Source organism: Erythrolamprus reginae, chromosome 1 (genome assembly GCF_031021105.1).
Source record: "Erythrolamprus reginae isolate rEryReg1 chromosome 1, rEryReg1.hap1, whole genome shotgun sequence".
Lineage (NCBI taxonomy): Eukaryota > Metazoa > Chordata > Lepidosauria > Squamata > Dipsadidae > Erythrolamprus > Erythrolamprus reginae.
The window spans coordinates 341,608,368-341,631,727 of NC_091950.1; the positions used below are offsets into that span (position 1 = coordinate 341,608,368).

General features: G+C 38.5%; 1 protein-coding gene across 1 annotated transcript in view; it reads left to right on the forward strand.

Annotated features, from left to right (window-relative positions):
- KIF26B (kinesin family member 26B) overlaps positions 1 to 23,360 on the forward strand; it is a 387,002-nt gene that overhangs the window by 244,103 nt on the left and 119,539 nt on the right. Inside the window, exon 5 of the mRNA XM_070734075.1 lies at positions 4,268 to 4,451. Coding sequence (XP_070590176.1) covers positions 4,268 to 4,451 — 184 coding nt within the window. The remainder of the gene's footprint in view (positions 1 to 4,267; positions 4,452 to 23,360) is intronic.

Consider the following 23,360-nt stretch of genomic DNA (forward strand, 5'->3'; position numbering starts at 1 on the left):
TGTGAAACAAATTTCCTGAATGTCTGATGGTTTGAAAGATCCACTTTGAATTAGCACTGTTATGATAATCACATTTGAGAAGCTTCCTATTGTTGACCTCCATCAACGCTGACTCTTTGCTCTCCTTCACATAGTCAGCTAATGCATGCTTCTCTTCTTCCACTGTCTGCTTCACTTGCAAAAGTCCTCTGCTGCCTATCTTCCTTGGTAAATACAGCCTGTCAACGTCACTGCGGGGGTTGTTGTTGTTGTTATTATTATTATTTCAATTTTTATGCCGCCCTTCTTCTTAGACTCAGGGCGGCTTACAACATGTTAGCAATAGCACTTTTTAGCAGAGCCAGCATATTGCCCCCATAATCCGGGTCCTCATTTTACCCACCTTGGAAGGATGGAAGGCTGAGTCAACCTTGAGCCGGTGATGAGATTTGAACTGCTGACCTACAGATCTATAGCCAGCTTCAGTGGCCTGTAGCACAGCACAATATACTCATTCTTTGTATTTTTTAAAAAATCTTGTAACCTTATTTGCCAGATAACCCTCATAATAGAAAAAGAGAGGGAAAATGTAGTATGCGTATTTTACATTCATTTTTCAATTGTTGGCCAACATAAAATCAGGTTATTCTGTTTTAATGCCATTCCAAAGGTTAGTACTGTCAAAGTGGCATATCATTCTAAGGTTTTGAAAAGGCCATATAACTCCCAACAGTGTTTCTTATTCTTTAAGAAAAAATGTCAGTAATGGATCTTTTGGTTCAATACATATTTTTAAAAAATTAAATACTAATTGAAGTAGCAAAACAATGAAGTGTCAGAATATTTAGGAAAAGAAACAGCAGAGAAAGAACAGTAGAAACATCTAACCAAGTATAATAACAGACATAATTTGGGTATAAACTATAGATATGACAAAGAGTCTGCTTTGGAAGTATACATTGGCATAAATTAAAATGTTGCCATTCTTAAAAAATAATTGATTTAAAAGCTAAAATTATGCCGCAAAGGCTTTCATAGTATACTCTTTCATACAGAATATTTATTTTTGGTAAACGTTAATGAAAACCACAGAATTGAAAAATGGACAATTGAATAACAATTTGGAGGGTAAAAGTGTATAAAAAAGGGAGGAAAGATAGACAAGGATTAAAGATTATTTATAGTCCTAGGATTGACATCAAGAAAGGTATTCTTGTGACCTTCACCAAATTCCTTAGCCCCAGGGTAAGGAAAGCTGTTTAAAGAAAGCATGGGCAATGCCAAGAAATATCCAAGTTTTTAGCTGATTCATTTTGAAACCCAGATTTCATAAATACTCTGGTTGTAAAGACACCCCTTGTACCAGATAGCATTTGATGATTTCTGGTGTCCATCTTGTATTACATGGGCTAGCATTATCATGTCTGAGGAAGGCTTTCTGACGAAGAAAAGTGAGATACTTGTTTTGCCATAAGAAAGACCAGCCCCAGTGCATCTGTCCTTGAGAAGATTCCTCAGATTAAAGCAGGAATGGTTACTTGAGAAAATATCAACAGTTTACTACAGCAAAAGTGACATCAGATAACATCTAAATGCACACTAAATTCAATTCCCAGCCTTACAAACCTATTCCACCCAAATTCTATTTTGGTGGTGTTGTGTGTACTCCCTTGTAGTGTGAGGAGTTTTCAGATTCAGAGGATGACTGGGATTTAGAGATCATAAATCTCCCTGCTCTACCGACAGTTGGTAATGTTAATGTAGACCACAGAGCTAATGACATAGAGATGAGTTCGAGTGACTTAAATGGGGGAGACCACAGATGGAGGGACGCTCATTTTCAAAGTTTGCAGAAATGCCGGGAAGAAAGAGGGTGGAGATATTAGAGAGTAATCAATTAATGAATTATGTCACATCTGGGTGTGAAAGGGAAGAGATGCTGAATTTGTTCAATCTTGCACTTGCAAGAAAGAATGGCTGCGTCCCGAAACTTGCTCCATAAGCATGATGTGTGATTTATTATTTGTTTCTTTATGACTCCTGGTTAGCCCTAATTAGTCATAAATTTTAGAATGACTTGTGGGATGTCTTTCATGCTACTTCCAAGCTTATCTACTTAATTGCTGAGATAATAATGATGAGGAAAGTATGGCTAAAGAGATCCATTGAAGTCATTGTCCTTTTTTAATCACTAAGTAGCCTTTCTCTCAGCATCTGACTTCATTCTCATCTTTGCAAATCTTTGATCCTTTACTTTTGACAAGCTGTTCTTTCTTGGCCTCATTGGCATCCACATGGAGCTAGTTCAACATGTATTAAATGAATCTATCTAATAACAAGGAGCACCATTAAATGCATATTAAGTTTGAACCAATCAAGATCTAAGATTCAATGTTATCTTTCAACTAGATTGGGGAATATAGAAGATGAGGTGTTAATGCTAATCTAGAGAGATCATCGCGAAACAATTTTTTTCAACAGGTAAAAATATTATATTTGGAGTACAGTAAAAGACTATATTCATGCAGTAATGTCCCATACTTGTCCCCACACATTAATTGTATGATGTCAACTTAAGTTTGTGGAATTTTAAAGTATATAAAAATAGAAGGACACCAGGCTTTTTAAAAGAGAGTTCAGAGTTCCAATCTGTCCAACCATGTAGGTATCTAAGGAACTTATAATTTCATCTGCTCCTTGCGTACATATAAAGTGTGACTACAATGGCAGCATTGAAGAAGAAAAACATTTTTCAGTGTTAAAACCATTCTTATATGCTAGACACAGCAAATTAAAAATTATAGCCATACAGTACATTTGGAAGTTGGATTGTAGCAATATCCTACATTTAAAGACAGGAAATGTCTGTTTAGGTATTGAAAGCATAGAAAATTCTAGTTCTCTGTACAGAAATGCAGTTTATTTAACTTTCTGAGTTGTTGCTTGTATGTTTGATTCTCAACTGCATGCAGAGTCTGCGGAGTCTGCGGAGAGGGGCGGCATACAAATCTAAATAATAAATAAATAAATAAATAAATAAATAAATAAATAGATCTCTACCGCTCTCTTTTTCTCTCTCCTCCTGTATGACTGGAAACAGACTGTATGCTGGTTTAAATTCAAAATATCTTGGTGTAAATTCTTTATATCTCTGTTGGGCCACTTAATACAAATCAACATAATCATAATTTTTCCTTATATCCAAATATTTCACATGGATGCACAGGACATCTAAGACAAAAAATATTTTGTGATCCAAATATCCATTATGAAACAGAATTTTCTAATTTTAATTTCTATTTGTATGCTGTATTATTTTTTTGATTGGCAATAACCAGGCCTATATTCTTATATGTATCTTTTTAAGTATAAGATGCACCTTGGTTTTGGGGGAGGAAAATAGGGAAAAGAATCTTCTTACCAGATATTAATCTGGCTAGCATCCTTAGTCTGGTCAGTTTCACCATATTATTTTATCTCCTGGTTAGAGCTTTTAAAAAACCTTATTCAGAGAGAGTAACAATGAAAGAGCTTGCAAGCCAGTAAGAGCTGGGAACATCAATATCACCTAGAACAAGTAGAGCAATGAAAAAAACCTGCAAAGACTTAGGGCCTGGAAAACATTCTTTGAAGAGAGTAACAACAAAGCTGGTAAGAGCTGGGAACATTGTTAGCACCTGCTTAGGGCTGGAAAGAAACTTATTCAGAGGAATTAGAACAATGAAAAAAACCCTCTACAAAGCTGGGTTTGGAAAACATTATTCGCAGAGACTAACAATGAAAGAGCTTGGAAGCTGGGAAGAGCTGGGAACATTGTTAGCACCCGGTTCTCACTGGAAAGAAACTTAGTCAGAGCAACTTACAGCAATGAAAAAAAAACCCTGCAAAGACTTAGGGATTGAAAAACATTCTTCGCTGAGAATAACAATAAAAGAACCTGCAAGGTAAGAGCTGGGAAGATCATTAGCGCCTAGTTGGCTGGGGAAAAAAGCTTTGAAAAAAGCTACATTCAGAGTATAAGACGCACACAAATTATCAGCCTCTTTTAGAGAGGAAAAGGGTGCGTCTTATACTCCAAAAATACGATATATGATAAAAAATGGCTTGTAAAAATTTAACCATTTAAAAAAAAAATTCTTGCTTGTTTTTATTAAGAATGATTCATGTAATAAATACACAAAAATTTACAGGCAGTTTTGTTGCTGACATCATTTGCCAACACAGTAGATATTTCATTAATTATTTGAGAATACAGGTATCTTCATTTCCCTTTCTTTTTCCTCTACAGAGCTGCTCAGAAGTTGAATCTGTCATCCAAAAAGAAGAAGCACAGACCTTCTGCATCCTCTGTTTCTGAATGTCATCTATTTGCTACCAAATTCAGCATGATCCTGCAGACCTCGCCTCCACCTGCTCCACCTTGTCTGTTAAGGGCAGTCAGCAAGGTGAAAGATACTCCAGGACTAGGCAAGGTACAGATTAAACCTTTATATTTCTACTAATCTATGTAGCAAAACAAAAGTTGGGAGGCAAAAAAAAAAGAGGCATCTCTTAAAGCTGTGTGTGTCAGCTGGCACTGGCTGAAATTTTTACCACAACTAGTTTTGTATTAACAAAGGGGCAAGATGCAATAGTGTGTTCCTTTAATCCCCAAAGCAACTTCAAAACAAGGAAATGTTATGCCCTTCTACAACTATGCATTTATTCTTCCACCCTTGCTCAGACAGTGTTGACAATGAAGGCAAATATATGTGTCCTAGGATAATGATTCAAGATCGAATTTGGGCCAGTCTCTGGGACCAGAGATGTACTCTTCTGAGCTTTCGAACCCATCTTCAGGAAATTTCTATCTACTGAAATACGGGGTTTGGGCTGTTCTGTGAGTCATGTTTATGTGGTGCCTTCCAATTGTCTGATTGGTGTGTTGATGACTGGTGATTGGCTGTCATTTCCTTGTGCTGCTAAGCCCTTGGCTTCTAAGTATTGATAAACTGGTGGTAATTCAGTACTCCTGTTAAATAAAAGGGGCCCATTTCCCAAGCTTCAATCATTTCCGTGATTGATCATTTCCCTGATTCTTGGAGAGGGGCGGTATACCAATCTAATAAATTATTGTTGTTGTTGTTGTTGTTATTGTTGTTGTTGTACCTGCAGTGCTGACTCTTTAGTACCTAATAATTTCTTTGAAGACATTTTTAATAAGTATAAATAAATTTAACCTAAAAAAAGTGAGAGAGATTTTAAAAGAGGGCTCACTAAATCATATACTACACAATAATACATTAAATATTAGATAAGGGATTAACATATGTATTAAATAGACTATTCCAGATTAATCAGTAGATAAATATTCTCCTGTAACAGTATGTGTTGAATCAGCTATACCTATTAACTTGATACATGCTTGCAATTAAAAAATTTGCTTATTTACAGCATAATTCTATGCATGTTTGCTCTGATATGATCGGGCTTATTCCCAGGGAAATAGGTGTAGATTTTCAGGAATTATCAATGATATATCATTAACACTTGAGAAAGGTCATTATTAGGGTTTTTTTCTGCCTTGCATCCCTCTTTATAAATACAGATCAAGTACCAAAGCCAAATCGAACTAGAAATGAATCGCAGAATGTCAATCCACCTTGGCAAATGTACAGTATTGCATTCTTACTCTATTTTAATTTCATGTACATTGCTCTAAAACCTTAGTTACATTGCTTTTAAATGGCATTAATGCCAGTCTCAAATGAACTGGAATTAAAATTCTTAAGAATAGTGCAGTGAAAGAAGAAAATAATATGCCATGTAATTTCTGACCCCTCTTTTTCTTCTAAATTAATTCCCAATCAATTAAAAAGATGCACATTGCAGAGAGGTACTGTATATGTAGCAAGAGAGTGGAAGTCTCATATAACTTGATATCTCTTTGTACATATATATCTAATTCATAGAAATGATTTCATAGGAGTTATTAGCAGTGTTATGACTAAATGTGCTTGAGGAATTCCAATAATTGCTTCTCAAATGTAAAAAGGATTTTGAATTAGTATTTATAAACAAAAGCATTATTTCAGAGATTAATATAATGATAATGCAATAATTAATATCTTAACCAACCCACACTTGGATTATTTTTATGTAGAAAATAGTTCTGGTAGCACTGTTCACTCACATTGGCAAGAAACAATTATGAGAATATGAGAAAATAAAATGATAAGCAGTTCCCATATTTGCATTAAATGAACCTGCTCTTCACCGTATTTGCATTAAATGAACCTGCTCTTCACCTCTGACCAAGCTTAGCCATGTTTTATTGATTTTGATTACAGACCTGGCATTTTAGAGCCTGTTTTACTTACAAAGAGTCCCACTTTAGCATATAAGCATCTCTCTCTGGCATTCTTACCAAACCAGGCTACAATTATGCATAATTTAATTCAAGATCAAAGTGTGTGGGGGCAAGACCTGAAGTGTTTTCTGAAATAACTCTTAAATTCTGGCCTGAATGGAGTATGAGGGATGATGAAGTTATTTTGTAATTGCTTGAATGAGCTTTCGGTATGGTCTAGTAATCTGCTTTCCCAAAACCCCAACTCAGGCAAAGAGATATGCTCAACTTTAAACAAATGTGAATCTAACTGTTCTTCAGACTATAGCCATCTGGATCTTGGATGATCAGAAGAGTAAAGGATTTGATGGACAAGAACTTAAGATATAGAAATCAAATACTGACATTCATTATTATTGTATATTTGTTAAAAATGCCTGAAATTTTATATCTGAATGTGGAATGATTCCACCACAAGAAACTATTTTTATTCTGTATATTGATAGTCGAGGGTATAATTATCATGGAACGGAGGAATTAAGTGAGTCCTTTCTTTCAAAAAATGGAAGAATATACAGAAACTCCTAAGGGTATGCAAAACATTTCAGATTTGATATTCCCTATTGCACAATTCAGTATGCTTGTTTTGAAGTATAAAAGAGCTGTTTTAATGAGAAGCATTCTGTTTCTAACATTTTGAAAGTGTTCTGAGCTCAAATCAAAGTATTTTCAACTGAACTGCTTTTCAGCTCAAAAGCAACATGAGTGATGTGATTTATTTCCCACTAGAAACAAGTTTGGGTACAAAATCAGCATTTTGAATGTGAGGAATGGGAATATTTTATACATATCTAAAAGTAAATTTTACAGTTGGCTTTGTTTTAAGCTGAACCATATATTATACCAGCTCAGATAATGATGAGCATGGAACAAGAACATTTCAAGAAATATACTATATACATGATTGGATTATTTATTTGTTTATTTATAAGACTTTATATTACCTAGGGAGCAAATGACTCTAAGCAGTTTTCAGTACAATATACACTAAACCAAGAATTAAAACTGTATATAGTACATTATCACAAGAGGTTTATATAAAATCCAATGCAACCTCTCAATCATCATTCTTAAGCATCATATTAAATGAAAAGAAGCTATTCTAATAAGTAGGAGTATAGCAAAAGGGAGACACCTGGTTCAGATTTAACAATATAAGTTTTAATCATGAGGCCAATCTTATGTATCTTCACTGGACTTTGTTTTGCCTCTTTCTTTTATTCTCCCTCAGGTACAGATGAAAAGTATTAACTTTTGTATTCAGAGAAAATATTCTTCTTTATAAGGGTGTGCATAAGCACACCATTGTGCCCACTGTCCCTGTCCTATTGTCCTATTGCATAATTTACCTGTACCTACTTTGCTAATGGTTATGTTTACTGTATACCAATACCTACTATCTTGTACATGTTTAACTAACTAACTAACTAACTAACTAACTAACTAACTAACTAACTAATCAACCAACTGAATGAATGAATGAATGAATAAATAAATAAATACAGTGGAACCCCGTCTTACGAACTTAATTGGTTCTGGGACAAGGTTCGTAAGGTGAAAAGTTCGTAAGATAAAACAATGTTTCCCATAGGAATCAATGAAAAAGCGAATAATGCGTGCAAGTCCAAAACTCGCCCCTTTTGCCTTATGACAACCGGCATTCTGATCCTTGTTTGGGGACAGGGGGAGGAGGGAAGGGGGACACAGCAGAGGCTGCGTATGGAGCTTTGTGGGTGATTAACACACGTGGGAAGCTGCCTCGCAGCTTGTCAGCCGGCAGGGCTTACACCCTCCTTGAAAGTGTTTTCGGAGGTGGCAGCAAAGGGGAATCCGGAGCTTCGGCTTCAGACAAGGCTCCCTGGCTCTCACTCTGCTGTGTGTGTATGGGTCCCTGAATGCCGGTAGAGAACAGGGGGAGGTTCTTTTCCTTCCCCTTTGCTCAGGGGGACCAAGCCTCTGAGCTCCGGTCCTCAGCGAAGCGCAGGCAATGGAGACGCGGTGTAGAGAGAGGTCAATCTGTCAACTAAAGAAGAGGAAAACTGGAGCGCTGGGGGCTCTGAGGATGGCAGGGGGGCACATTTCTTCCATCAGGTTTGGGGCTGCGTGGTTGTTTAGTGCCCTGAAAACTTCACGAGGAAGTTGAGATACGGGCACTCACAGCCTCCTAATCCCCCCGTTTCTTTAAGGCTGCCCCCATCTCTGGCAAGGGAGGGCAAGGGGTGGCTGGCTCTCCTACCCTCCTCTCATCTCTGCTACAATACATTTTCCCTGCAGTTGATCCAAGCGCTGGCAGGGAAGGAACAAATTTCAGGCGTGCTGGAAACCTAACAAAAAGGGGCTGGTAGAATAATCATTGGGAGTGGGCTGTCCTGTACAGGCTCTCACAGCCTCCTCATTTACACCCTCCCCCGTTTCTTTAAGCCTCCCCCTCTCTCGCAAGGGAGGGCAAGGGGTGGCCGGCTCTCCTACTCTCTCGGCTCTGCTACGTACATTTTCTCTGCAGTTGATCCAAGCGCTGGCAGGGAAGGAACGAACTGAAATGCGAGTCAGGAGTCCTGGAAACGTAACAAAAAGGGGGCTGGTGGAATAATCATTGGGAATGGGGTGTCCTGGAAGTTGGGATACAGGCTCTCCCAGCCTCCTCATCCCCCCCCCCCGTTTCTTTAAGGCTTCCCCTCTCGTGTGCAAGGGAAAGCAAGGGGTGGGAAATGCGAGTCAGGAGTCCTGGAAACGTAACAAAAAGGGGGCTGGTGGAATAATCATTGGGAATGGGGTGTCCTGGAAGTTGGGATGCAGGCTCTCCCAGCCTCCTCATCCCCCCCCCCCGTTTCTTTAAGGCTTCTCATCTCGTGTGCAAGGGAAAGCAAGGGGTGGGAAATGCGAGTCAGGAGTCCTGGAAACGTAACAAAAAGGGGGCTGGTGGAATAATCATTGGGAATGGGGTGTCCTGGAAGTTGGGATGCAGGCTCTCCCAGCCTCCTCATCTCCCCCCCCCCCATTTCTTTAAGGCTTCCCCTCTCGTGTGCAAGGGAAAGCAAGGGGTGGGAAATGCGAGTCAGGAGTCCTGGAAACGTAACAAAAAGGGGGCTGGTGGAATAATCATTGGGAATGGGGTGTCCTGGAAGTTGGGATGCAGGCTCTCCCAGCCTCCTCATCCCCCCCCGTTTCTTTAAGGCTTCTCATCTCGTGTGCAAGGGAAAGCAAGGGGTGGGAAATGCGAGTCAGGAGTCCTGGAAACGTAACAAAAAGGGGGCTGGTGGAATAATCATTGGGAATGGGGTGTCCTGGAAGTTGGGATACAGGCTCTCCCAGCCTCCTCATTCCCCCCCTCCCTCGTTTCTTTAAGGAGTCTACGGAGAGGGGCGGCATACAAATCTAATAAAGAAAACTTAAAGAAATGGGGGGGGGGATGAAGAGGCTGGGAGAGCCTGTATCCCAACTTCCAGGACACCCCATTCTCAATGATTATTCCACCAACCCCCTTATTGTTACGTTTCCAGGACTCCTGACTCGCATTTCCCACCCCTTGCTTTCCCTTGCGCACGAGAGGGGAAGCCTTAAAGAAACGGGGGGGGGGGGATGAGGAGGCTGGGAGAGCCTGCATCCCAACTTCCAGGACACCCCATTCCCAATGATTATTCCACCAGCCCCCTTATTGTTACGTTTCCTGGACTCCTGACTCGCATTTCCCACCCCTTGCTTTCCCTTGCGCACGAGAGGGGAAGCCTTAAAGAAACGGGGGGGGGGGAATTAAGAGGCTGGGAGAGCCTGTATCCCAACTTCCAGGACACCCCATTCCCAATGATTATTCCACCAGCCCCCTTATTGTTACGTTTCCAGGACTCCTGACTCGCATTTCCCACCCCTTGCTTTCCCTTGCGCACGAGAGGGGAAGCCTTAAAGAAACGGGGGGGGGGATGAAGAGGCTGGGAGAGCCTGTATCCCAACTTCCAGGACACCCCATTCCCAATGATTATTCCACCAGCCCCCTTATTGTTACGTTTCCAGGACTCCTGACTCGCATTTCCCACCCCTTGCTTTCCCTTGCGCACGAGAGGGGAAGCCTTAAAGAAACGGGGGGGGGGATTAAGAGGCTGGGAGAGCCTGTATCCCAACTTCCAGGACACCCCATTCCCAATGATTATTCCACCAACCCCCTTATTGTTACGTTTCCAGGACTCCTGACTCGCATTTCAGTTCGTTCCTTCCCTTGCAGTGCTTGGATCAACTGCAGGGAAAATGTACGTAGCAGAGCCGAGTTAAAGACATGGCTTTCCAGGAGCCTCCCGAAGCCAAACGCCAAACCCGAACTTCCGCTTTCGGCGTTCGGAGGCTCCTGGGAAGCCGCCCGGCTATTTTAAAATGTGACCGCCGGGCTGGGGGGCTTCCAAGCACCCCGCCCGAACCCCGAACTTTTGCCAAACTTCCGGGTTCGGGGTTGGGGGGGGTGCTGGGAAGCCCCCCAGCCCGGCAGTCACCTTTTAAAACAGCCGGGCGGCTTCCCAGGAGCCTCCGAACGCCGAACCCGGAAGTTCGGGTTTGGCGTTCGTAACTCGAAAAAAGATCGTAAGAAGAGGCAATTTTTTCCTGAACCCCGGGTTCGTATCACGAGTTGTTCGTAAGACGAGGGGTTCGTATCTTGAGGTACCACTGTACCTGTTCAGAATAAATGGTGTTTAAAAATAGTTTTTTAAAAAGTTATTTTTTGAATCCTATCTTTATTATTGCTGTAAATAATTGTAGGCAGCAAACATATCTAATACTTCTTCCTCGTATTTTCCCCACAACAACACCCCCCCCCCCCCACTGAAGAGAGTTTCACTAAAAGAAAGTGACTGGCCCAAGGTCACCTAGCCAGCTTTTGTGAGTAAGCAGCACAAAAACTCACAGTTTCCTGATTTCTATCTTGGTGCCTTAATCACTACTAGTCCAAACATTAATATTAACAAACATTAAAGTACGTCATATATAACAATAAAGCCAAAAGAAGACAGTTAGTTGTCATGTGAAATATGAGGGTTGTGTAAATATGCATGCAAATGTAATTAACTAAGATTCTGGTAATTAATTGACTGAAATTTCTTGGAGACAACTGTAATATATGCTATTTATAATGGATCACTGGTGTATTAGCCATAGATCATTTAAACCGTTATATGATTAGTCCTTCAGAGAAAGTACTGTTTCCTTGTCATTTTAGATTATTTATAGCAAGTATGTTTGCTTAGAAATTTGGAGAAATAGAAATAAAAAAATATTCTGCCCTCTTTCAAAAATATGTGAGGAAAAATAGGTTAAAGCAGATGGAACTTTCATAGATTCTTTTCATTGTATGCAGAGGTGGACTTTCTTGGCCATAAATATTGTTTAATATTCTAGATTAAAAAAAAATCCAGTCAGCTTCTGAAATATGTGCTGCCAATATTCATCAAGAAAATATTAACTATGAAGCAAAAGAAAAAGTTATCTTGTCTGCTGAAAGTTCTGCACTGGGACCTAGAGTAAGTCAAAAGTTAATTGCTGTAGGACAAATGAGAGTTAAAACCATTATCCCTTGGAAACAATTTCTGAAAGGAAGAACAAAAACTGTTTCTCCTCCAGGTTACTATGGTTACAGAAATGGGAACAAGGAGGAATACCCCATGAGGCATTTTAAGAAGACATGTGCGTTCATCATTGTAGTCAAACAGATTGTTCTATAAATTAAATAGTTCCACATGAAATGAAAGCCAGGTGGCCTTTAGCCCTCAAGTTGGAGTGGCCCATTACAAGGATATTCTTCAGGAAACAGGTTTGATGGATTGGACTGGAATCTTTGCTGGAGCAACTAATACTGTAGTACAAAATGTAATAGTACATGTTGAGGGGGGGGAAGTTTTAGCATCTTTTATTGAGGAAGCAGAGAAGGAAGGGAGACTTCTATCAGAAAGTCAAAGCTGGAAAAACAAACATGGACTATCTAGAAGTCTTGGCCCCAGATTTCAACAACTATACTTTCACATTGATTTTCTCTTTCTGAAAGAAAGTTGTGAAGATTGTGACAGGGAGTACCTGGTATTTAAGCTAGGTGGTTGTTTCTGTTTACTTGCATTAGAATGAGGAATGTGCTTCTATAGCAATAGCTTTACAGCACTTTCTACACAGTTTACAATGTTAGCATTATTCATTACTCAGTGTCCCTAAAAATGATCCATGGAATCTGCTATTAACAATTTATTTATTTATTATTTATTTATTTATTTTGTCCAATACACAATGAGGGTTTTAGTGGGTATATATCTATATACACATAGTAAAATACATGATGAAGGTTATAGAGGAGATACTCATAGTAAAATATATCTAAGAAATAATAGAAAAGAAGATATAGTAATAGAATATATCAATGAAAGAATAGAAGAAGAGATATAGGAATAGAAGAAAGGTATAGGAGATATAGGAGAGCAATAGGACAGGGGACGGAAGGCACTCTAGTGCACTTGTACTCGCCCCTTACTGACCTCTTAGGAATCTGGATAGGTCAACCGTAGATAATCTAAGGGTAAAGTGTTGGGGGTTTGGGGATGACACTATGAAGTCCGGTAATGAGTTCCAAGCTCCGACAACTCGGTTACTGAAGTCATATTTTTTACAGTCAAGTTTGGAGTGGTTAATATTAAGTTTAAATCTGTTGTATGCTCTTGTGTTGTTGTGGTTGAAGCTGAAGTAGTCGCCGACAGGCAGGACGTTGCAGCATATGATCTTGTGGGCAATACTTAGATCTTGTTTAAGGCATCTTATTTCTAAACTTTCTAGGCCCAGGATTGAAAGTCTAGTCTCGTAGGGTATTCTATTTCGAGTGGAGGAGTGAAGGGCTCTTCTGGTGAAGTATCTTTGGACATTTTCAAGGGTGTTAATGTCTGAGATGCGATATGGGTTCCAAACAGATGAGCTGTATTCGAGGATGGGTCTGGCAAAAGTTTTGTAAGCTCTGGTAAGTAGTGTGAGATTGCCAGAGCAGAAGCTACGTAGGATTAGGTTTACAACTCTTGAAGCCTTCTTGCCTATATTGTTGCAGTGGGCTTTGGCACTTAAATCTTTTGTTACTAGTATACCGAGTGGGGATTATCTGTGATAATTTGATTATTCAGTTCGTATTTGGAGTTCTGATTCTTCTTCCCAATGTGTAGGACAGAGCATTTGCTAGTTGAGATTTGGAATTGCCATGTTAAAACTGAATAGAGAAATCCATTTATTGGTATTCTCATGAGCCAAAACCTTAAAGAATAAATTTTATCTTTTGATTTTTGTTTAGAGAAAAACAAGCAAAGACTTGCCATTGAAACATGGGCATGAAAATGAATAGCAGTTCCTTGGTTTGTTTAACTGCTTTTGATAGGAAGAACATTCACATGGTGGTGTCAACCAATATACTTGCTAGATTACAACAGGTCCAAAGTCATCGAAGTCTGATTTATTGTGATGGGTGAATTGGTCCTATGCATTTCAATAAAGCCTTTCTCATATTTCATTCTAAAGTCCATCTCATTTCAAGACTTTAAACGTTCTGTTGTTTTATGTGTGCCTATGAACCCTTGCTCAATGAACAAGATGAAAAAGATGTTAGAGGTTTTGCTATAATAGTACTATAATAACAAAGACAGATGATCTAATCTAGTTTATTGATTCAGCTACTCTGTTATGAAGCTTTTCTGTTTTTGAAATGCACCAACTTAGTAATAGGGGATACATTAAAGAAAATCTGAGGATATATTTGCCTTATAGAGTTGTATTTTTATAGTCTTCTTAGTTTTAATTTGTTGAATGATGTCGAGCTGGCCATGCCCCCTAGCCATGCTCTCCCTGCCCCCCCCCCCAGGTCAAACACAACCCTGCAGCCCTCAATGAAACACTCCTGCAGTAGCGCCACAATGCAGAACACATATTTTTCTTAGTATTATGATAATATTCACATTTTTAACATCAATTTTTCACCTGTTTGCTTCTTCTGAACAGGCTAAAATGAAGAGAAACTAAATTCGTTGGAGTTTAACAACTTGCCTAACTCCATCTGTAGCAACGATGAAAACCATTGTTACTCAATCACTAAATTTTAATTGCTGTCTGATGAAATGACACTTTTCCACTTTACATTCCAAATATAATTTATAAGCAGACCATGTAATGCATAATACATTTTACATGGTAATAAAATTGCAGTTAAAAGTATTTTTCATTTTCTCCATTGCTTATTTTTTTTAACCTCTATGGGTATAAGTATCTCAAGAGTGGCAAAAATTTATTGAAGAACAGTGTTGCCAGCAGGAAAGTGTGAGGCAGAAATCATGGACTCAATTAGGGAATAAGTTCCAACCTTCCTATAATTACCTTCTTCTCTCTTCCCCAAACATGAAGGTAGTTGTAATTTTGATTCGAAGTAATTCATTTCCTTTGATTAATTACCACTGGCATAGCTAGAGGCCTCTCTGTGATGTATGATATGCCACACAAATGTTCAAAAAACCCCAAACCCCTACCTCTTCTGAGATAAATCTCTTAATTTCTAAAAATTTAAAGTCTTCCTTTAGTTAAGATAGGGCAGATTCTGTCCCCCTTGGAAGAGTAAACATGCTTGTAAGTTTTATTCAGTTCTGTAAACAAATGAAAATTAGTTGATGCTTCCTTTAAGAAAAATAATTTCAGATTCTTAATATTTCTTGAGCAAGGAACTCAGTTCCCCCTTTGTGTCTAGAAGATACCAAAGTTTATTAAGAGACCAGGGTGTTGGTCAAGTCCATCCAATTCCATGAAAAAGAAAGGAAAAAGTTCTTTCCCACTATTGAACAGGTAGCGACATATCTGCTTCATATATGAAGCAAAGCATGTTATGGTGGAAGGAATAAAGTTCCTTACTTTTCAAAATATTACATGGGAATCACATTTCATCTCACAGTTGCCTCTTTTGAGCTGGCTGTGTCCTCCTCATAATATTAACACAGTATGTTTGTGAATTCCATTTGCTTTTGGTATTTACATTTGTCGTTTAGTACTTACGGTGGATATAAATAACAAAAGATAGATGTAGAGGAATGCACAGCTTTCTCCTTTGTTTCCCTAGGTAGAAGATACATTAAACTGCCTAGAAGTTATTTTTAAGTGAGATTTGTAATCTATTTTTGTGATATATGCTCACAATGCTGTAAGTACTCTCACAAATAAATGTAACTATAAGACAAAATCATGCAAACTAGTTAGCTAGTGGCTGGTTGTATTAGCATAAGAATAAATAGCTAAACATTATAATAATTAATGTGCAAGTATTTTCTGAAGTTTTCCCATAGCTGTACTAAAACTCTGCATTTCATCAGATCCTTTGAGGGTTTAAAATAGATGATATTTAAGTGTTCTAAATAAATTTCTCTGGGATATTTCTTTATATGTTCTTTATACAAAAACATATATGTATATGTATATATTACAAGGCAAAGGTTGCAGGTTCAAGTCCCAGTGAGGGTATGGCTAGCTGATGAGGCCAAAATAAGGCCGAAATAGATCTATCCTAGTCTCCCTTAATTTTCAAATTCAGCAAAAACATGTGACACACACACACACACACACATGTTTTTTTGTTGAATCACATCACCCTGGTATATTGAAGGAAAATCCCAACTCCTTTTTAGTCTTTCGGCCCAACCCAGGGCCATTTCCAAGGCAGCCGACAAACTGTATTGTGTATGTGTCACATGTTTTTGCTGAATTTGAAAATTAAGGGAGACTAGGAAATATCTATTTCGGCCTTATTTTGGCTTTATCAGCTAGCCATACCCTCACTGGTACTTGAACTTGCAACCTTTGCCTTGTAAGGCAGAGAATTGACCTCTAGGCTACAGTATCCAATCCCTTCAGCTCTGTACCAGGGAAGGGTTTTGTGTCAAATTTCAAATTCAGCTTTAACTGCCTTGGAAATGGTCCTGAGTTGGGCCGAGAGGCAAAAAAGGAGCTGTGATGTTCCTTCAATATACCAGGGGGATTCGACACAAAAAACATGTAACCCTTCCCTGGTACAGAGCTGAAGGGATTGGATACTGTAGCTAGAGGTATTAATCTTTAGGCTACAGGCTCACCTCCAAATCAGCTGGAAACCGATCTATACTAGTCTACCTTCCTTTTCATTTATCCGCAAAAATAGGTCACACATGTATATTATAGTTTGTCGACTATAAAAAAAAAATTATCTGCCTTGGATATGGCCCCGGGTGGAGCCAAGAGGCAAAAAGGAAAGCAGGATACTTCCTCCCATATTTGTTTATACCAGGGTGATTCATATGGCAACTGAGCAGAATTGCAAGTAAACACATTAAAAATAAAATAAAAACAAACCAAGATAAAATATTATAATTAGCAGTGGGTTCATCAGCAGATAATAAACATTTGCCTAATTTTACAGACAGTATAATAAAAGTTGGTTATGTTCAAGGAGACTGACTCATATTGTTTTGATAACAACAACTATACATGGAAATGCCAGCATTTCCTGGGTGTATTACCAGGAATTATAGGGCCCTTGAGTCCATATACAGAGGATAATATAGAAGGCCATGAACTATAGTTCCAACAGTCCTTGTCTACAACAGATGCAGTTTCAGCTCATGGGATTTTTTTGTATCAGCCCTCAAAAACTTTAGTTTGAGGACAATGTTAAAGTATGCTAATCTTAGTACTGTTCAGAATTTGGAAACAGGTGGTATAAGTATCTCAATGGTTTATACAAAGAGATTTAATAAGAAAAACATTCTTGGATAGAACAGACTGTTGGGCTTCGAAGTCTTTGATATGTTGTTTAAATAAACTGAGTATATGTTCCTAACTCCATTATTAGGAATCAAGGCTTCCTGGAAAAGCCAAGATGTTGAAGTTTTTGTAAGATTGTCTGGAAGCATATTGATCATAACCTGCTACAATACAAGTCCATGATCCTATTTGAACTCTAGTTAGTCTTGCCTCCCTCTTAATACAATATTTGGAATACAAGGAACTCTCTTAAATACTGCATACAAATCTAATAAAAAATAATAAATAATAATAATAATAGTCATTAAAAATTTAGAGTGAATGTTTTCACGAGGAGTAATAGAAGAGTAAAGTTCTAGTTGGCACCAAAAAGTGATTGTATATTCAGTCTTAACTGACTATAGCTTCAGTATAGTTAAACTATGTTGTGCTTCTCTGGTGAAATGAAACGATTGAATTGAAGCCACTGGTGTTTGATCATTTTGTATAACATAATTTTGGTGTGTACTGCATTTACTGGAGTTATATAAAGCCACGCAATACTTTGGCTATTTATCCTCCAGTTATGAAGTTTGGATCTTTTTACAAAGATCTGATTTCAATGCTTCCTTATAAAACAACTTTGTTAGAAAAGTCATATATGGCCTTTTTAAGAAAAAATAAATATGAATTCAGTCACACAGGTACTAGTTATTCCTAGACTTGAAGTTCAGACCAGTTTTAGTTATCACAAGACTTTGCTTGGGAATAGGCATTAGTGCCAAATGTATCAGTCAAGTTCTGTCTTCATAATTAAAGTGTATGACCCATTGGGTCATCATTTCAGAGACCCGGCAGAGAAACAGATGGGCCAAAGGTGGGCAAAAAAGCTGTGCAATCAGGAGTTACTTGTGATGTCCTTGCCACCTGTTGAGTTTCCTTGTTAGAATCTGGCAGGGAAGAGATTCCCTCCTTCCCTCCCTCCCTTCAGTATGATCAGAAGATGGACAAGCAAGAGCAAAACAACCACTTTTATTTGCAACTTTGTTAGAAGATGTCCAGAGATACTTAGATTAGATAATCTAAGTACTGTATCTAATCTAAATATCTAATCTTAGATTAGATAATGTAGATGACGTCCAGAGATACTTTACTAGAAGAGCACTCCATTCCTCCACTGGCAATAGAATATCCCACGCAAATAGACTTACAATCCTAGGTTTAGAATGCTTAGAACTACATTGCCTTAAACTCAACCTAAGCATAGCCCATAAAATCATCTGCTACATTATCCTTCCTGTCAACGACTGCTCCAGCTTCAACCACAACAACACATGACCACAGAACAGATACAAACTTAAAGTAAATCGCTCTAAACTCGACTGCAGGAAATACGACTTTAGCAACCGAGTAGTTGATGCATGGAACTCACTACCAGACTCTGTAGTATCATCACCTAACCCCCAAAACCATCCCCTGTCCTAATGTTTCTCTCTTACTAGTATCATGAATATAAACATTGTTATATCTTTGTATACCACCTATACATACTTGACATACATAAACAAACAAGCAAATAAATAAATAAAAGAAAAGGATGTTGTGCAGAAGCATATTTTTTCCTCATTCCTCACAAAGAATATTAGAGAGGGAGGAAGGGAGGGAGAGAGAGAATGGACAGACTGACTGACAGACGTATTTATTTTTGTTTTATCACAAAGTCGCAACATCTCAAATACGTGGGAGGAGAACAGATAGTTGTTCTATCCTTATTTTCCCACCGGGGTAAATGCAGGATACCAATTAAAATATTGTGAGATGTAGTTCACCCTTGTAAGAAGCTTTGTTTTCCAGCTGTATACCTGAGTGATTTGAGCACATTTTCATAACATACTTTAAATTTACATTCTGAGTTTTTGTCCTTCTCCAAACCCTTTGCCATGCATGCACATAATTTAAACATTGGATTTTGTCTCTAAATTGCTCTCATTTCTCCGGAGCATGCTGAGCTATGTCCTGGCACAAGATCTGACAGCGGCACGAGGGATGTGTGTGCTGTCTGGCCACACAGAAGGTGGAGGCATGCACACTGATTGATAACAGCATGTGCAGATGTGATAAACATAAAGAGGCCCAGGCTTCTTTTTGGGAAAGTTGAACAGCAACATAAACGAGGAAACGGAACTCCCCCAGAGATTTGTACTTGATGTCCAGTGGGAATCATGAATCTTTTCAGATTGCTAGAAAGATTTATCATGAGGCCAATTCTGTGGCATAAAATTCAACTCCACTAAGATATTTTCTAGGCTATCATAACATATTAATAATGCAGTAGTAATAATGGAAGTACAAATTAAAAATAACTAGATAGAGAAGATGAACAACAGGTTTGAGACTTTGGAAATAGCTTTAACTCAATCAGATAGGACAGCTAATATAGGGAGAAATTCAGGATCTCCTTGTTAATTACTTCGTACTTTGTAAACAACATGATATCTACTAGATTATTATAGGTGAGGGATTAGGCTTCTATTATATGGGACAAAGAGGCAAATTTTTCATAGACAATTAGACCCCATTTTCTTTGTAATTTATTTTAAATATGAGGGTCACCCAGAAAGTAATGCACCACTTTTTTTTTCTCAGCCTACAGTAATGGTACAAATGTGAAACTTTAGATATACTGTACATTATTTGAATTGTCAGGAGTGTGTGTGTAAATTTCTTCAAACAGATAGCATAGCTGCAACAGTGTTTCGAAATGGTGTCTGTAAGTGATGTACGTTACAAGCAGCATGTCGTCATTGAATTTCTCACTGCGGAGAAAGAAACTGTTGGGAACATTCACAAATGTTTGTGTACAGTTTATGGGGAATCTGCAGAAGTACGGTTAGTCGCTGGGCACAGAGGGTGAGGCAATTAAAGTGATTCACACAGTGCAGAAATGGCTTCCTGACCAGAACAAGGAGTGGTACCGACAGGGCATACACGCCCTTGTGTCTCGCTAGAGGAAGGCCATAGAACGGGACAGAGATTACATGGAAAAATAGGGAGTGTAGAAGAAACATCATTCTTTCTTGTGTGTAAATTACATTGTGTTCAATAAATAATTGTTGAAGAAAAAAATGTGGTGCATTACTTTCTGGGCGACCCTCGTATGCTGTCAATATTTCCAACTGCCAATCTCCAACCAGTGAAGGATTCCCAGGGATCTATGCACGAGTCCTTTTTGTGGACTTCAGTTCGATGTTCAATACCAGCATTCCAGAAATTAAACTGATTAAACCATCAACTGATTCAGCTTACTGTGCCTGTCCATGCTTGTAGGGAGGATCATTAGGTTTTTGGCAGGTAGAAAGCAACAGGTGATGTTAGGGAAAATTACATCTAGTACCCAGACAATTAATACAGGCACCCCTCAGGGCTGTGTGCTTTTCCCTCTATATACCAGTGACTGCATTTCTAAGAATCCTTCTGTTAAAATACTGAAGTTTACAGATGGTAACAGCGGTCCTTGGCCTCATTCGAGATGGTGATGAGTCTGCATATAGATGGGAAGTTAAACAGTTGGCTCTATGGTGAAGAATCTGGAACTGAACATGCTTAAAACTGTAGAGATGAGAGTGGATTTTAGGAGGCAGCCTCCTATTGTACCACCTCCTGCTGTATTCAACAGGTTTAGTAGTTTGGCACAATATCGGCAATAGAATCCTTTAAGGTTTTGGGTTCTATAATCTCCCAGGACTTGAAATGGACACCTAACATTTAGAAGCGTCATTAAAAGGCACAACAAAGAATGTTCTTCCTGCATCCATTCAGAAGGTTCAGACTGTTCCAGGAGCTATTGATTAAATTTTACTGAGGAATTATTGAGTCTGTCATTTGTACTTCTGTAACTGTCCGATTTGGTATAGCAACCAAATAAGGAAAGGTACAGGCTCCAGATAGGACTGCAGAAAGGCCAATTGCAGCCACCCTGCCTTCCATAGAAGACCTGTATATTACGCAGGGCTGAGAAGATAGCTACACAGCCCTTACATCCTGGATATAAACTGTTTCAACTTCCTTCCTCAGATGATGCTATAGAGCATGGCATACCAAAACAAGTAGACACAGGGACAGGGTTTTTTTTTCTTGTCTCATCACTATGCTGAGCACCTAATTCTATTGCTGTTTAATGTCTGTGTATATGTATAGTACCCATGTAGTTTACCTTTAGTATTTTTATCCTTATTTTCTTTATTACCCCCTCCTATTAGGATGATGATGATGATGATTATGATGATTATGGTGATGGTGCTTTTGCTTTGCATGTACACTGAGAGCTTTTGCTCCTGAGACAAATTCTTTGTGCATCTCTAATCATACAAGGGCAGATAAATCTATTCTATTCTATTCTACTCTACTTTACTCTACTTTATTCTAGAATCAAATCGACTTGACAGCACATACTCAAAATCAAATTGATGGAAATAAATTGAATTTTACAATTGGAGCTGGCTTTAAAAAACTATATGTACCAGGGAAGTCATAATCAAGGGGGGTTTTCCCCTCCTTTTTCATCACTTTACTTGCAAATTTAAAATTGGCCAAATCCTTGTCACACAACATTAAGTTGCTGACAAGAGGACAATTCACTGCACCCTTTTAATGGTTTAGTAACTTCATAATCTGCTTAGAGATCTTTGATTTTGTAATGAATTAGAAATGAATGAGAGAATATTGCTTCAAAGAAGTCTTTGTTCTTGCAGCAATAGAGTGCTATTTAAACCTGAAAGAGTTAATTTAAGTTGAATATATCTACTATTGTATTGGTAGAGATTCTTAGAAATTTTCTCCACAAATTCATATAATTGTAAGTGGAACGATTTAACACCCCTACAAGAATATAGTAATTAACATGTTGTGGAAGCAGAGGGTTTAGATTGCCACAAATGTTTCCTTTGCATTTGAGATAATATACAAATACATCATTCTGAATTCTGCTAAAACCACAAGTCATGATACAATTGAGGTTTAAAGGAATAAATTGTAGTTATAGTCTCTTTGTGTGCGTGGTGTTTTCTTAGAAGAATAACTGGCTGCATTCACTAAACCCTGGTATATGGTTTGGTAACCATGGCTTATGGCTTAAATTTGGACTTGACTAGCAAATTATGATTAAGACTTTTCCACATTGCAGTGTAAGACCAGAAATTCTGTTTCAATATAAAACTCCGTATATTCACCAAGTCCTCAACAGGTTGTATTCCTTTAGGTATATAGATTTGTTTTTATAGTTTTTGTTTTATAGCAGTTAATTGGTACCAGTTGCTGACTTAAGCAAAGGAACTAATTAACCAATGGAGGTTAAGTAAGAATAAGAGGAGCCCAGTATATTTTACAAGTGAAAAATATAAATAACCTTGAATAAATCAGTTAAAGCAAAACCAGCACTTCTTAAAAACAATAAATATAAGCATTAAATAGGAAAATTATGTTAAAAATAAGAAGTAATGTAATGGCCTATCTCAGTGATGGTGAACACAGGTGCCACAGGTGGCACATGGAGCCAAATCTGCTGGCATGCAAGCCATTGCCCTAGCTCAGCTCCAACATGTATGTGTGTGCAGGCCAGCTCACTTTTGGTTCACACAGAGGCTCTGGCAGGGTGTTTTTGGCTTCTAGAGAGCCTCCGGGGAGATGGGAGAGGGCATTTTTACCCTGCTCCCACCTCCAGGGAAGTCTTTGGAGCCTGGGCAGAGCAAAATGCGAGCCTACTGGGCCCAGCAGAAATTGGGAAACAGGTTATTTCCGGCCTACAGAGGGCCTCCAGGGGGCAGGAGAAGCTGTTTTCACCCTGTTTCTCCCTCCAGAAGTTTCCAGAAGTTTCAGGGAAGGAAACCCTGGAGTAAGAAAAAAAGCCCAAGGGGCAAACCGGAAGTTCAGAAAATAGACTTCTGGTTTATGATTATGGGAATTATGGGACTGGGCACTTATGCATGCACAATAGCACGCACCCATGTTCTTTCGGCACCAGAGGAAAAAAAGGTTCACCATCAATGGCCTATCTAAAAGAATTGTAGTCCTGCAATAGATTGTTATCTTGCAGTGTCCTTTATCTCCTTTCCAGTTTAGTTTTTGATGAGGAAAGTGCTACAGATAATAACTCTGTTTAATTAAGTTATCTGGGACTCAGCAAAAACATTTCATGGTGCTGCTATTGGTAGTGCCCTTTTGCATGACTTAGATCAGCGATGGCAAA